A 15534-nucleotide genomic window follows, 5' to 3' on the forward strand; every position below is an offset into this window, starting at 1 on the left:
GAACACACACTACGCTCTCTCTTCTACACACTGACACACAACCACGGTTTTGTACAAACAGTGGAACTGGTCTCACAGCCCGGGAGAAGCCAGTACGTTGCCTTCATCTGTAATCATATACCCTTTAAAACTATGCCTTTTCTACCTAGGTCTCTCGGTCGCCACCGTAATGCTCAGGCTGATCGCAGAAGGAGGAACACAAGCAGAAACCAAAAGAAGTACTTTATCTTATAGACACGGATTTGGCAAATAGCTTCTAAGATTCAGTTAATGAATTCCAAAGGTCTTCTTAAACAGGAGAGTGAAGAGTGAAAGTCTGGGTGGTCATGGGTGTTTCCCTCTAGATGGCCTCAATGTATGAGAATATAATACAGATCTTGTATATATAATTAAGATAGAATCCTGCCTAAATGAGAGAAGGGCTGCATATGACAATCTCCTGAAACGTGAGTTTCAAGTTGGGTTGTATTTAACATGTGGATGGAAGTTTTGTAAAAAAAAAAAAAAAAAAAAAAAAAAAGAATTGAAGGAGGAAATATCAGAAATGCCATAATTTCTCAGCAGGATCTACACCTAGTGTGGGTCGTAGGGTGAAAAGATCTTTATAATGTATGTTTTAAAATTCTGTCTTCCACAGATTCTCATGGATGACCGACTTGCCCCAGATCCAGCTGACACAATGCTGCAAAGCCTCAGATTTCTGTGACTGGTGATGACAGAACATAAAAGAAGCCAGGGGAGAGACAAGAGATCTCTACAGGGAAGCGATGAATGAAGGAAGCTAGGAGCCGGGACTGAAATTAAATAGTTCAGGACATCGTAGCAAGTTTTTAATATGAGGCCAAAACGAGGAGTAGGAGAACTAGCTTGTCAATACTCTCCGACTGCTGGCTTCTCGGAATTGGCCAGGATACAAGAAAACAGGGTTTGTGAGGATCAGACAGTCGGACCAATGGTACTAACTCTATTCCTTTATGTCTGACCTTTAATTCCTTGGTCTACTCTTTCCTCAGCACACTAGAGTTAAGACAGCATCCAAAAAGCAAGTTGGCAAATTCTCATTTGCCAGGTAAATGGGCAATTCCCATTTTTGTGTGTGAACTTGGCCCAAATGAACAGAGTGTAGAATCGTAATTTAATAAAACTCAAAACCTACCTGGCACAGACTTAATAAATGACAATCTGTTTACCAAATACAAGTGGTTCACTTAGATGACCATAATTAGCATTACCTTTAATACAGTCAAGCCAAGTATTATCTTTGGTTCCTTTGAAAAGAAGAAAATGAACTGACCAGGATGGGAAGTTTGTAAGTGTGGTCTGGTCATCCCTGGACTTCTTGCCCCTGGGATGCAGGGAACAGATGAGGGAAAGGTCAAACTGCCGAGCTCCACCTGTCCCTCACCCTGTTCGGGACCTGGAGGCTGGGCCAGTATGGAGTCACCCCAGGCAGTCTAGGACTGGGGTGTGGGGTTGGGAGAAAAGATGAGGCTACCCTGCGGTCACTGGTGTCTCACCACACGTGGGAATGCCTGACCCGAGAGACAAAGTGGTCAGAGTGACGTCAGTTTCTTTTAACACGAATTAACCTCCCTTCTATCTGCCCTCAATAGTGTCGTACCCCGTTGCCACTAATTCCCTATTCCCCCAAAGACTGAGAGTCCAGAAACTTCCCTAATGGGACAGCAGACCGCCCACTTTACTAATGGGAGAAGGCGGTGATAAATGGTGGCCAGAAGCATGGACTGAATATATCCCAAGTTCTTTTCTCTTTCAGAAGAAGTTCATGATTATGCACGTAGGGAAGCCCAACCACCTGAGTTCTCCTGAGTCACAAAAGCAGGTGCTTCACCCGAATCAGAGGGAAGGAAGGAACCTCCGTACACTTCTCCGCCGTCAAGGCCGCGCTTACTGGGAACTCTACGCGTAGCAAGACCTGTGTAAACGGTGCAACTTAAAAGGAAACTGCTCTGAGTGTGCCCAGATTCTAGCATTCGCTTGCATTTTGAACTTAAGGAAGTCAAAGGTGATTCTGGAGGCGGGGAGGGGCCGGTGGTTTGGTTCTAAAAAACCAGAGGGCAGAACGAGGTCGCTAGGCCTCGGCGAGCAGACGAGGAGGTCGATGGCGTGCGGAGGCCAAAGAAAAGTTGCTTTCTGCAATCCTGCTCCACCTCAGCTTTACCCCTTCCTAAACCCACGAGTTCCTGCCTGCGATTCAAATTCCGGGTCCGCGGCGTGCCCGGCTTCCCTTCTGCAGCAATGAGGCCGACGCCAGAGAAGAGGGACGCGAGGGTGAGTCGCGCGGGGTGGCTGAGGGTTAGAGTCTGCTTGCTGTCGGGGGCGGCCCCGCACAACACTCCGAGGAGCATGGGCACAAAGATCACAATTCACTCTGTTCCTTAAGATCCCAAATGCCGAAGAGAACTGAAGCTTCACGCCTCGCGTCTCGGCTGCTGAGCGCAAGCGTGCCAAGGACCGGACGCCGGTTTTCAAAAATCTCATCCTCCCACGGCCTCGAGGGTGAACGGAATGAGGACTCTGGGAAGAGCAGTCGTACTCATCAACCAGAAAGAGCCTCCGGCCATAGAATATGAAGAAGACAAACCACGTTTGAAAATGGGAGCTGACTGCTGGCCTTGTCCCTGACGTGTAAAAATCACCGCGCAGCGGTGACCTTACTTGACGATTCAGGGGGAAGGTGCGGTGACCCGCGCGGGTGGGGGTGGAAAGGTGGTTAGAGGGCTAAAGGCGACATTCAGGCGACAACGGACTCCTGCACAAGAAAGGAAGCTAAAGGAACTCGGGAAGGGGGTGAACGGCCTATGACGAGTAAGGCAACAGCAGGGCGAGGGCCTCACGTTCGCTGTTCCCTTAAGTCCTCAAACCACCTACGAGTCGGTACCGCTGTTATTACCCCTGTTCTTCTGACCAGCAGACTGGGGCGCAGAGAGGTTGGGTAACTTGCTCCCAGCCACACACCTGGAAGGTGGTGGAGGCAGGATTGGGGCCACCTTACGTGCTTACCCAGTAAGCGGGAAGGGGAACCTCGGGAGCAGAGACCACGCTTTTTAAGAGCTGGCGCCTGGATCAGAAAGATTCAGCCTGTGTGAACTCAACTCCTTTTCGCTGTGTAACAGGGGTTCCTTTGTGCCGGTTTAAGACTCGGTGGTCCGTGTGAACTGAGCTCAGGCTGAGCGCCGGTGGGTGAAGGACAAGAGAGTTCTGGAGGAACGTCAAAGCGGGACGCTTCCTCACTACGGCCGGGTGGCAGCGGACAGAGCGGGGCCATGCGGGCGTCCCTGTAGCAGGCCCGTCGGCCACAGGACACCCGGGTTCCCGTGTTCTACATTCAGAGCTTTGTGTGGGAGGGGAGGGGGCGGGGAGAAGGGTTTGTTAGAAAAAGAGAAAGGAAATGGTTTTCTAGCGGAAGGAACCATTAAAAGAATTTATTCAAACTTCCTTGTCTTTCTCTTTCAAGTGAATGATGTTTCTATGGAAATAACATCTTGAGTATTTTAGTACAAACATCCAGTAGATGGTAACATGAAATACTGTTGTACATCAAGAGAGTTCTTTTTATCACAGTGTAGAGTGAACTAGGACCGTCTCAAGAATGATGAAATAGTTTCCATTCAGAATGGAAAATAGTACACTTTGGTATGATATTTCAAAGGCAGAAAAAAAAATCAGTTAAAAAAATGTTTAAGCCTAGATCAAGAGTTTTCTTGAGTGGAAAATTATGCAAAGTACTCTTCTGAATGTAAGAATTATGTTTAACAGAACACAAAAGATAAAACATAAAAATTGCCCCAGGTTTAAAAACTGGGTTCTGCGCAGAACATCTGCATCTGAACCCATTCTATTTTCCAGTTTCTAGAAAGGTTAAATGTTCAACAGGACAACAAAATGCCTTATGACAGGGATTTTTGTGCCATTTAATGTGGAACAGAGAGAACGCGGACAGGTGGCATTTCAGTAAAGAGAGTGAAGACATTAGGGACTTCTAAATGATCAAATCTACAGAATTAATTTAGGAGAGAAAATGATAATGCAGTCAATTTATAGTGCATGTAGCACATATGTTAACTAAAATCACTTTCCACATTAGAAGAGAAATTCTGTCAGCACTAAAAATTGATTTGTACTCAATTATTATGTTACAATAAAATCTACTGAAAGATTTAATACGTCACTTTTTCTGATTTTATTACCAGACGTTTACTTCTAACTAACATAAAAATTAAATGGCAAAATGCTGCAAAGGGGAATGTGAAACAGAAATTGCCATGAAAAAGAAAAACGAGCACTTTTATATATTTATCCACATAGTGACAATAATCAAATAAGCATTCCAGTCTTCAGAACTGTTGCAAAGAAAGGGAATCCAGATTCCTGACGGCCAAAGCATTTTTCAAAGTACATATCCACTTCCTGATGTTTAATAAAAATAAACCCTTTGTTTCATTTCAGACAAGAAAGAAGCAAATTTTGTCTCACAAGTAAATTACCAGGTGTGATCATTCTAAAACTGAATGCATTACTAGGCAAAACTCTTCAATTCAATTCACTGATGGTTTGAAAATCAAAGACTTACGTCATCCAAAAAATCAATCAGTGAAGATGAGGAAGAAGAAAAGGAATCCTATTTAACGAATACAGCAATAAAAAAAATAGAAAATATGGATGAAGCAATTTAATAAGAACAAATAATAAATCAAAAATCTTGTAAAACAATTAAAAGGCAAATGACATTAATTCAAACAAACAAATGAGAAAAGCAGTCATTGTCACTTGCTCACGAAACTTAGAACTCCAGTAATTACTTTTAAAAGCTGATCCCTATCCCAAAGCGATGAAATACAATGCATATATTGTACCCAAAACGTAATACGGTGAAGTGCACGGCAGATCATTAATAATCAAATTAAATGAAACACTTGAGGAGTAACGGGATCTCTCTGCCTCTAATTGTTCCCACTGGAACGTAACCTCTAGGAGAGCAGGGCGAGGTCTATTTGGCCACTACTTAAACTCCGGCACCTTTAACAGTGCTCTGCACAGAGATACAAGATTATTTGTTTAATAGAGGTATAATCACTAACGTGAATTTTCTGGGACGAAAATATACTTTATGAATTTGTTCCCCCCCCCCCCCCCCCCCCCCCGCAAAGAATTTAAGCAGCAGAAACTGACAGGCATACAGTCACTATTTCATTATTATGGAATCTTCCTAACACTCTCCACGTAATACTTGTACAAAAAGTATGCCTATTGTAAACTCCTAAAAAAACTTGAATTGACTTGGAGCTAGAACCAGCACTGCTCTATCCTGAGATTGACCTTTTTCACCGTTTTTTGTTTTTTTTTTTTAATTGTGGCTCTATGCTTGGGAGAAAAAACAAAAGTGTCAACATTACTTCAAAAGTTAGGATTTGTTCTGCTTTTCCTGTCTCCCAGGGGAAGGGATGAAATTTCTTTTAAATCTTGGGATGCTCATATTTAGACCTTTCTTAGATTTTTCTTACATATACATGTGATCACCATTTCCATAAGAATACAGAACATATTCCTTTCTTAATAGGCTTTTGTTTATAGAAGATTCTAGGTCCTTTTATGTGGGAAGCGATAAAACCGTTTCACCGCCAACGAATTTTAAATCACAACCTGAATTTGAAACTGACCACAAGGAATACTTGCACGGTTCAGTACTTACTTCAAGTTGATCCAGACCATCGGTAGGCGTATTCAAAAATGCCAAGAAAGAATGCTGTGAGTCTCGGTGCTCTATACCTAGAAGACAGCAGCAACTGTTTTTTAAAACTAGAACAATTTAAACTCATTCTCACGGATAACCTTTCCTGTCTGAATCTATTAAGAGCTGTTCACAAACGACCTCATTTTAAGGCTGATCAGTCCTATTAACTCTACATTTTTAAAAAAAACCGTATTAATGTTTCTTGAAATATCACTTAACAGTTGATTATTATCAGTCTCCATGACACGCTTGTTTCCTGACTTGAGTTCTCGAATTTCTTTCTTTTCCCTTAGAGTACATTATAAAAACACATTAAATCGTGGTAGGGTTGAGAGACTCTTTAAAATATGGTTCTGTTTTTTCTAAGCTAATTTATCACCAAACAAGGTTTCTGTTTTGAAACACTCTTACTGCACAGAGTATACACTAATATACATGACCTCTTACAAGAAAGTAAAGTAGTGATACAACAAATGTATTTAGTTATGAAAAATCGGTTGTCAAGGCCTCAGTCTGATTTCAGGTATTGTTTTATTGACGAAATGAGGCACTCAAACCCTCGGTTTTCTCAGATGAAGTTTTAAAAGTTTCCACATATTTCTTCACTGTGACATTAACTTTAAATGCGTAATTTCCAAAATAATTCTTAAAATATACAGGCAATGATAAATGCTAGCAATCAAGCACACCGTTTTGATTTCCATACCCTTAGGAAGTTACATCCACTAATTTGTGTGGTTTTCACAATAATCTCTAGCAATATACCACGGATGCCAGATGATGTACTACGTTCAGAAATTCATCCAATCAATACGTATTTACTGAGAGCCCATTAGGTGCCAAACCTTGTCCAGATACTGGCATATACTAGTAAACACGCAGAAAAAACCATCTCGCCCTCGTTATGTAAATATCACATTATATTATTTAAGCAGTAGAGTACGTTATGTTACAACATAAAGTGAAATTTGATTATTCTGCAATGTTCAAAATCCAAGTACAAGGGGCAGGTTAACGTGTCTTCATAAAGCAGAGCGATAGACTTGAGTTACTTCTTTCGCAAGTTTAGATCCATGCTAACAATGACGCCACCAATGACACCAGAGTCATACTCTGCGCTGGTGTCTTTTCTGTACAGACTGCCTTCAGGGCTACAGGTCCTACACGTCTTATATATTCTTTGTCTTCTGCTCACTAAATAGTGCAGCTCCCTTCCACCATTCATGTCTGAAAACTCAGCTTGAGTCTCATTTTGGTGAGAAGCCCTGTGCTCAATCTGAATTCCTAATCCGCTTTTTCTGGGTTCCTTCCTTTCTTGTTCACTAGGAAATGCCATCAATAAAAAATGTATTGAACATCTGCTATTTTTCGGGTTTTTTTTTTTTCATGTCAAATCCTTCACGTGTATGATACCCTCTCCTCCACAACTTTAAAGGCAGATACAGAGACCCAACCATCAGCGTGCGTCACACGACCGAGAAGTTAGAGGGAAGCATAACGTAAAGCCGTTAATTCGTCCACTATTCGGTCAGGAATACGGACTTTGTCAGGATGGTGGATTTCTAATAACTGGATGTAAGAGGATCCCTTCACTGGGAAAATAACATTCTGAATGTCTTTGTATTACATCGTCACATTCTGAATGCCCACATTATGGAAAGAAAGTTGAGGAAGTCCCTGTAATGGAGCTCCCGAGCTCTCGGGAGTTCCTGTTCATGTTAAGACTCATTAATGCTCAGGCAATGCCTTCAGGAAAATGGGAATGGATCCTGAGAAATCCCACAGGGCAGGCAACTGAAGAGCCAGACATGGAAGAAAGCAATGGAGTGCCCCAACAGTTCATCCCTGAACTGCCTTTTAACACCAGATTAATCTTTGGTTACTTCATACACTGTCCCTCAACTACCCCGGGAGTGAAGCCCCCTACAACATCTGAAAATAGTGTAAGGTATATTATAAAAATAATAGTTTTTTCCGATCACAAAAATATTATTTGTGTAACAGTCCGTGGCTATGGAAAAACGGTCCAAATTACGGCAAAGTGAGTTTTTCTGTTACTACGAAATTTTTTAAACAATGCATATTGAGCACAACAAAATGACTCAGAGACCAGGCTAGTGCACGTGTGTGTATGAGGTGTGTGACGTGAGCATACACATATCCACCAGTGAGCGCCAGTGCTGCTGTGTGAATAACTCCCCGACCCGCGCAAGACGCTGACGCTCGTGCGACAGAACGGATCCAGAACAGAAGCAGCCCTGATTGATGCAAAACACATTCTCATACCCTTTTCAGATCTAAGCTCTTCAGTGTCCTTTATTAGCTGCTCGATTTCTGACAGTAGCTCCAAGTTCTTCTTCTCGGAGTCTTTCAGTTTACTTCAATAAGGGAAAAAAAGGAAACACGTCATTATTTTTATCGCCGGTTAGGGAGCCATCCTACAGTAAGTACGTGGTTGGAGTTTCTTGGTTTCCGTGTCAGTCACGGCAAATCGGGGAAGTGCGAACCACTGCAGGGCAGACGAATCGGCCCTGTCACCTGCTCTCGTGCAAATAAAGTGTTACGGGAGCACGGCCAGGCCCGTCCGTTCACGGACGGTCCACGGCCTCTCTCGCTCTATGACAGCGGGCTGAGCAGGCAGGGACCCCATGTCCCACCAAGCCTGAGACACCCTGGATCTGGCCTTTCGGAGAAGACGCTGACTTGGAGCTAAATGATTCAATTTTAAAATGTCCTCAAACCACAGGTCAAATTTAGAATTTGGTGAGGCTCTTTTACACAGAGCCACAGAAGTGGAGCGTTTTCACGAGCGTGTCTACAGTTTTCGGCTTTGCTCACGGTCCCGCGTCCCAGGCGGGAGAAGGCGGCGCGCGCTCGGTCCAGGTAGAACCTGGGGAACCGCACCCAACGGCGCTTTGGGATCGAGACGACTCGCCGGCTCCGGAAAGCGTTCCCTCCCGTTTTCGGTGTCACACGAGCACATTTAAGCAACGCGTACTTAATTTATGTCTGGATTATTCATAACAAGAGTTTATAATTCAGCTGGGGTGCCTGAGCTCCGATTCGATTCGGAATATGAGTGATTACAGTCGAAGCACTAAAAGGCTTCACACCGTTAGAAACTGAATTTATGGGACCATATTTCTTTTCACGATCGAATGCCTTTGGGACTTTGCTTTCCAGCACCAAATGCATTTTTCTATTTATATGTTGATTTGTGACCAGAACTTTCTATTGTTTCTCTGACTTATTCTTGAACCATGTTTATATCCCATCTAATTAAGATTTTCATTGTATCATTTATTTCTTCAGAGTATAATTTGCTCTACTGTTGTGATGAGGATTGAAGGAAAATATTCATCAGGTAATTGTCTCAGACTGTGGAGAGGATATACTTTTTGTACTACATAAAAGAACAGCAAAAACAGTGATAATTAAGATATGTTTACCATTATTAAATTTATCATCAAGAGAACCTTCATTTGTAAAAGATCTATGGCAGAGTGATAGGTAGGGGCTAAACATAGAACTTTCCCCCCAAATACTTCTAGACCAACTTAAAATGATTCTAGGAGAGTCTATTCCCCAAGCTTACCATTCTGTGATGATGTTAGCTGCTTTAACTTTATTCAGCTCTTCTTGGATGGCCTGTTTAGCTCTTATTTCTGCATCGAGGGCCGACTGCAACTCCAGTCTAGCTGACATGTCCAGTTTTGCAAAACGACGCATTTTCCAGGGCATATCCTATCAAATAATACGACTGGTTTTAGCTCCGTCCTATTTTATCCCTAACATTCCAATTCGGGAGTGCAAATAAATTTGGAAACTACTTAAAGGCACTAACCTTCTCTAATAACACAACAGGGCCGAAAGGCGACTTGTGACAATGTATCATTTTTCATTGAATTCAGAAATAGGTGTAGATTCACATACAGATGAGTTTATTTTTTGTCATTATTACCAACAATGGCTACCTACTGCAAATTGCAGGGAGGCAGTGATGTGCCATGATTTCCCAAACTGGCCAAGACGTGGACTCGTTGATTTCTTGGGAGAAACTTCACAGTGGGCTAAAGCCTAGACAGACCCACCCAAGGTGATCACTCTCCCCGCAAAACCGCTGAGCTTACTGTTGCTCGTGCACCCAGGCTGGAATTTCTTAAAGCTTCCAACTCTTCAGTCATTTTAGAAGCTAAGGCCTGCAGATACCCTCGTGCGTCCTTTTCATCACTGACCCTGGAATACAATACGTATACGGACAAAGCACAAAAGTAAAACAAACAGAAAATCTTCAGTGAGATATAGGTCGTTTTTAAAGCATCCTACAAGAAATGAAAGTGATAAAAATTTAAACATATATATATATATATTTTTAAATATAATTTATTGTCAAGTTAGCTAACATACGGTGTATACAGTGTGCTCTTGGTTTTGGGGGTAGATTCCTGCGATTCATCGCTTACATACAACACCCAGTGCTCATCCCAACAAGTGCCCTCCTCGATGCCCATCTTCCATTTTACCCAATTTAAACATATTCTTAAATATCTTCTTTCAAAAGGTCTCCCACAGCACTCCTGCCTGTCAACAAGTGGGAAAAGGTTTGCTGAACTGTTCAGTTATCTACAAATTAAAGCTGGTCACATTTATGAAAGTTCAAATTACTTATATCTGATAAATTGGTAAAATTTCACCCTTGAACTGCAGAAATAATACTCTTTTAATCTAACATTAATCACACACACACTTACATGACTTCTAAAGAGTATTAAGATTTTTCTGGCACAAGAACAGACACTCAGATCAATGGAACAGAATAGAGAACCCAGAAATGGACCCACAAACATATGGGCAAGTAATCTTTGACAAAGCAGGAAAGAATATCCAATGGAACAAAGACAGTCTCTTCAGCAAGTGGTGCTGGGAAAACTGGACAGCAACATGCAGGAGAATGAACCTGGACCACTTTCTTACACCAGACACAAAAATACACTCAAAATGGATGAAAGACCTCAATGTAAGACAGGAAGCCATCAAAATCCTCGAGGAGAAAGCAGGCAAAAAACCTCTTTGATCTTGGCCGCAGCAACTTCTTACTCAACACGTCTCCGGAGGCAAGGGAAACAAAAGCAAAAATGAACTACTGGGACCTCATCAAAATAAAAAGCTTCTGCACAGCGAAGGAAACAATCAGCAAAACTAAAAGGCAACCAACGGAATGGGAGAAGATATTTGCAAACAACATACCAGATAAAGGGTTAGTATCCAAAATCTATAAAGAACTTACCAAACTCAACACCCAAAAAACAAATAATCCAGTGAAGAAACGGACAAAAGACATGAATAGACACTTCTCCAAAGAAGACATCCAGATGGCCAACTGACACGTGAAAAAATGCTCAACATCACTCACCATCAGGGAAATACAAATCAAAACCACAATGAGATATCACCTCACACCTGTCAGAATGACTAAAACCAACAACTCGGGCAACAGCAGACGTTGGCGAGGGTGTGGAGAAAGGGATCTCTTTTGCACTGCTGGTGGGAATGCAAGCTGCTGCAGCCACTCTGGAAAACAGTATGGAGGTTCCTCAAAAAACTAAAAAGAGAACTACCCTACGACCCAGCAATTGCACTACTAGGCATTTATCCAAGGGATACAGGGGTGCTGTTTCGAAGGGACACACAAACGCCCATTTTTATAGCAGCACTATCCACAATAGCCAAAGTGTGGAAAGAGCCCAAATGTCCATCAATGGATGAATGGATAAAGATGTGGTATATATATACAACAGAGTATTACTCAGCAATCAAAAAGAATGAAATCTTGCCATTTGCAACTATGTGGATGGAACTAGAGGGCATTATGCTAAGTGAAATTAGTCAGAGAAAGACAAATATCCTATGACTTCACTCATATGAGGCCTTTAAGAAACAAAACAGATGAACATAAGGGAAGGGAAACAAAAATAATATAAAAACAGGGAGGGGGACAAAGCATAAGAGACTATTAAATATGGAGAACAAACAAAGGGTTCCTGGAGGGGTTTTGGGAGGGGGGACAGACTAAATGGGTAAGGGGCATTAAGGAATCTACTCCTGAAATCATTGTTGCACTGTATGCTAACTAACTTGGATGTAAATTAAAAAAAAAAAAGATTTCTCATTAATTGGATTCTGCCATTTTATCTTACAAAAACAAAACATACCCTTTTTAGATGTACTGAAGTATACTACATTTAGAAAGTTTAAAGTAGAATATTCTGTGAAAATCAGGGTTATCTTGCAAAAAAGCTCCTCTGTATTCTAAAATGGTCAATAAAATAACAAAGGGAAACAGTTAAAGTTGACTGAAATTCGTAACCGTCTTAAGGCTACCTTGACTGATGCAACTCTTAGGATCTTAGATAGGTTTTTAAATTTGGGCACATGGGTGGCTCAGTTGGTTAAGCATCTGACTTCAGCTCGGGTCGTGATCTCACGGTTCTGAGGTTGAGCCCCGGATCAGGCTCCCTGCTGTCAGCACAGAAGCCTGCTTCAGACCCTCTGTACTGCCCCCTCTTGGACCCTCCCCCACTCTCTCACGTGCTTTCTCTCTCTCTCTCTCAAAAATAAACATTAAAAAAAGGAAATGTTTTCAAATTATATTCAATAAGACACACTCCACATTTCAGAATTTATCAAGAGAAAGCTTGTGTTTTATTACATCTCCTTCAAAACCAGGGCAAGACTAGGGTCCGGACTGCCAGCAGATGAAAATCTACAAAAGAAGGTACCGTGCTCACGAAGAATGAACAACACTGGTTTACAGAAAGCTGTAACTGCACAAAGGAATAAAAAATGGAGTTGAAATTTGCAACGTCTACAAGTGTATTCTAATACGCTCTGGGGAACACTATTTGCCTTTGTGAAGGCTGGCTGTTCTCATAAATAAAATTCAGGCCACTGAATAGTAATAAGGAAAGTATATTTCAGGTAAATCAAGATGTATCTGATGCATACAGCCGATGAATTTAAACCTTGAACTTTGTTTTAGCGGCTTTTAGAATTTAAACTCCCCAGGAGTCAAATTCATGTATCTATATCTGTGTATCTCAAAGAGGCCCCTGACAAGGGATCTGCTTCTCTCAGATGGGACGCTGTACTGGAGGACCAGAAAAAGAATCTAATGCTAAAAGCGATAAAATCGCTGTAAGACGTTGCCCCGCCGAGTCAGTTACATATTTTTAGGCTCTATATCCATGTATATAATTTCATTGCCTTTTAAAGGAAAATGGCTTTAGAAAATAGTAAGAACGCTATGTAGGAAGCTGTTTCCTTCAAATTTCTTTAACTCTGGACACCGCAACGGATCACCACCTTTTGATTTCATCATCTGACCTACAGTATAAAGAGTAAGTGGGGATGAAGGAAGATGACCCCTTCTAGAATACAAAAAAGACACCTACATGGTGGCGATAAAGAAAACTACATTATCGGGGCACCTGGGGCTCACTCGGTTGGGCGTCCGACTTCGGCTCAGGTCACGATCTCGCGGTCCGTGAGTTCGAGCCCCACGTCGGGCTCTGTGCTGACAGCTCGGAGCCTGGAACCTGCTTCCCATTCTGTGTCTCTGCCCCTCCCCCGTTCTTGCCTCCCTCTCTCTCTCTCTCTCTCTCAAAAGTAAACAAATGTTAACAACAACAAAAAAAGAAAACCACATTCTCATTTAAATGGCTCCTGGGCGTCCAGCAGTCTGCTTCAGTGTCTAGCACAGCTCAGTGATCTGGGTTTATGCACATTCCAGGAACTTAAGAAGTCCAATGTGTTTCGTTAACTCTGGAAATCAGATACGTTAACTTTTTTTTTTTTTTTAACGTTTATTCATTTTTGAGAGAGAGCAAGGGGAGGGGCAGAGAGAGAAGGGGACAGAGGATCCCAAGCAGGCTCTGTGCTGACCGCAGACAGCCGGATGAGGGGCTCAAACTCATGAACCATGAAATCATGACCTTAACCGACTGAGCCACCCAGGCACCCCCTGTTGTTTAACATTTTAAATAAAAAACAATCTCTTGTAATTTTGTTTTTATTTACACCTTGAGTACGTTCACATTCCCTTACTCCTGTGGTCTCCCGTTAAGTCTCAACTTTTGATTAAAATTAGGTCCATTTTATTGGCTACAAAAAATTAAGGAAGGGAAGGTTTAAAGAAAAAAAAAAAGACTTGGTCAGTTACAAACTCCTGCCACTTAAGTTCCACTGGGCCCCAGGTCTCCTACAACAATTCCTTTTCAGAATCATTGCTATCTGTTTCCAACCTCAAATCCTTAAAATTTCACTCCCCCCAGCCCAACACTGTCTTGCCCTTTGACTGTCTTGTCTCCCTTGACAGAGAGGGAGACACAGAATCTGAAGCAGACTCCAGGCTCTAAGCTGTCAGCACAGAGCCTGACGCGGGGCTTGAACTCACGGAGTGTGAGATCATGACCTGAGCTGAAGTCGGATGCCTAACCGACGGAGCCACCCAGGCGCCCCTGAAACCACAGTTTATTAAAGTAACTACTGAACTACAAAAGTCCAGTTTCAGTCTATGTTGTTATTCTGGCATATCTAATCCTCTCCTCCCAAATTCTTTACAGTAATTAATCCAGAAATATTTATTAATACTATTATGCGGGGACGTACTTGGAGACAGAGAAGATATCTAAAATACGGTCCTTAAAAAGTTGGGGAGGTAGGACATACACAGTAGGGTGACTAACAACTTGATTTCTGAGTCAGACCCAGAAACAGATTTCTGGGTTCAAATCCTAGCTCACTGCTCATCAGCTCCGGGACTTGGGCTAAGTCATTTACCCCTTCTAACTCTGTTATCCCTACCTATGAAATGGGAATAATAATCCTACCTCATAGGACTGTTGGGATAACTAAAAAAGAATATTGTCCAAGTGAATTTTCAACTCAGTGTCTGGAATGTAGTATGTTGTAATCAGTATAAGCTATTACTTCACACAAATGAACATTAGTGAATGAGGATTATTTCAAGTAACGTGAGTGAATGTAAATAAAGGGAAATAAAAGTTTTATTACTGAAACCCTCTGCTGATTATGAAAACACTTTCCTCGTTGTCCTCTGTGTCCTATATGCTGCTCTCACTATTATCCTTCTTTTCTCCTTAGAAAGATCTCAACGTTAATGGCTTTACTGACTAGAAATTAAATCCCCAAATTTATATGTTTAACCTTAACCTTTCTGGAATGTTTCCAAAAGCATATTGGAAATCTGTAGCCAGATGTCTTAGGGTGAGCCCAGTCTGAAAACAATCAAAATTGACTTTATCTTCCTCGAAGTTGTTTCCTTCTCCTGGCTTTCCTATTTCAATGATATCATCATTTTCTTAATCTCTCCAACTCAGAATTTTGGAAATACTAATTCTTCATCATCTCTTGTCCTTAATTCATAATTATAAGAATCCTATAGATTCTTCTCCCATAATGTCTTCTCCATTTGTTCAGTTTCCCCCAAACTCCCCTCTATTTCATCCTGAACACCACTATAAAGAGTTGCCTTCCTAATGCATCATCTAATCAATGCCATTATCCTTTGCAAAAACCTTCTCTCCTTCTTATAAAGATCAAATTCTTACCCAATATTCATGGTAACTGTATGGTGGTAACTTTACTAGTCTTATTTCCAATCGCTTTATATGGAACCTCCAATTCAGCCAACCTAAGTATAGGACTCTTTATTAACCTCAGGGTTTTCAGCAAATACATTGTAAGTTCAACTGATTACC

At 41.7% G+C, this 15534-nt stretch overlaps 1 protein-coding gene across 4 annotated transcripts in view; it reads right to left on the bottom strand.

Moving 5' to 3' along the window:
* CDC42BPA (CDC42 binding protein kinase alpha) overlaps positions 1-15534 on the bottom strand; it is a 316853-nt gene that overhangs the window by 56491 nt on the left and 244828 nt on the right. For all 4 annotated transcript variants that reach the window (XM_042926312.1, XM_042926311.1, XM_042926314.1 and 1 more), the window contains 4 exons: positions 9886-9991; positions 9351-9499; positions 8042-8133; positions 5714-5790 (listed from right to left, as the gene is read on the bottom strand). In XM_042926312.1, the coding sequence (XP_042782246.1) occupies positions 5714-5790; positions 8042-8133; positions 9351-9499; positions 9886-9991 (424 nt within the window). The remainder of the gene's footprint in view (positions 1-5713; positions 5791-8041; positions 8134-9350; positions 9500-9885; positions 9992-15534) is intronic.

The sequence above is a fragment of the Panthera leo genome, chromosome F3, assembly GCF_018350215.1.
Source record: "Panthera leo isolate Ple1 chromosome F3, P.leo_Ple1_pat1.1, whole genome shotgun sequence".
NCBI classification, from domain to species: Eukaryota; Metazoa; Chordata; class Mammalia; order Carnivora; family Felidae; genus Panthera; species Panthera leo.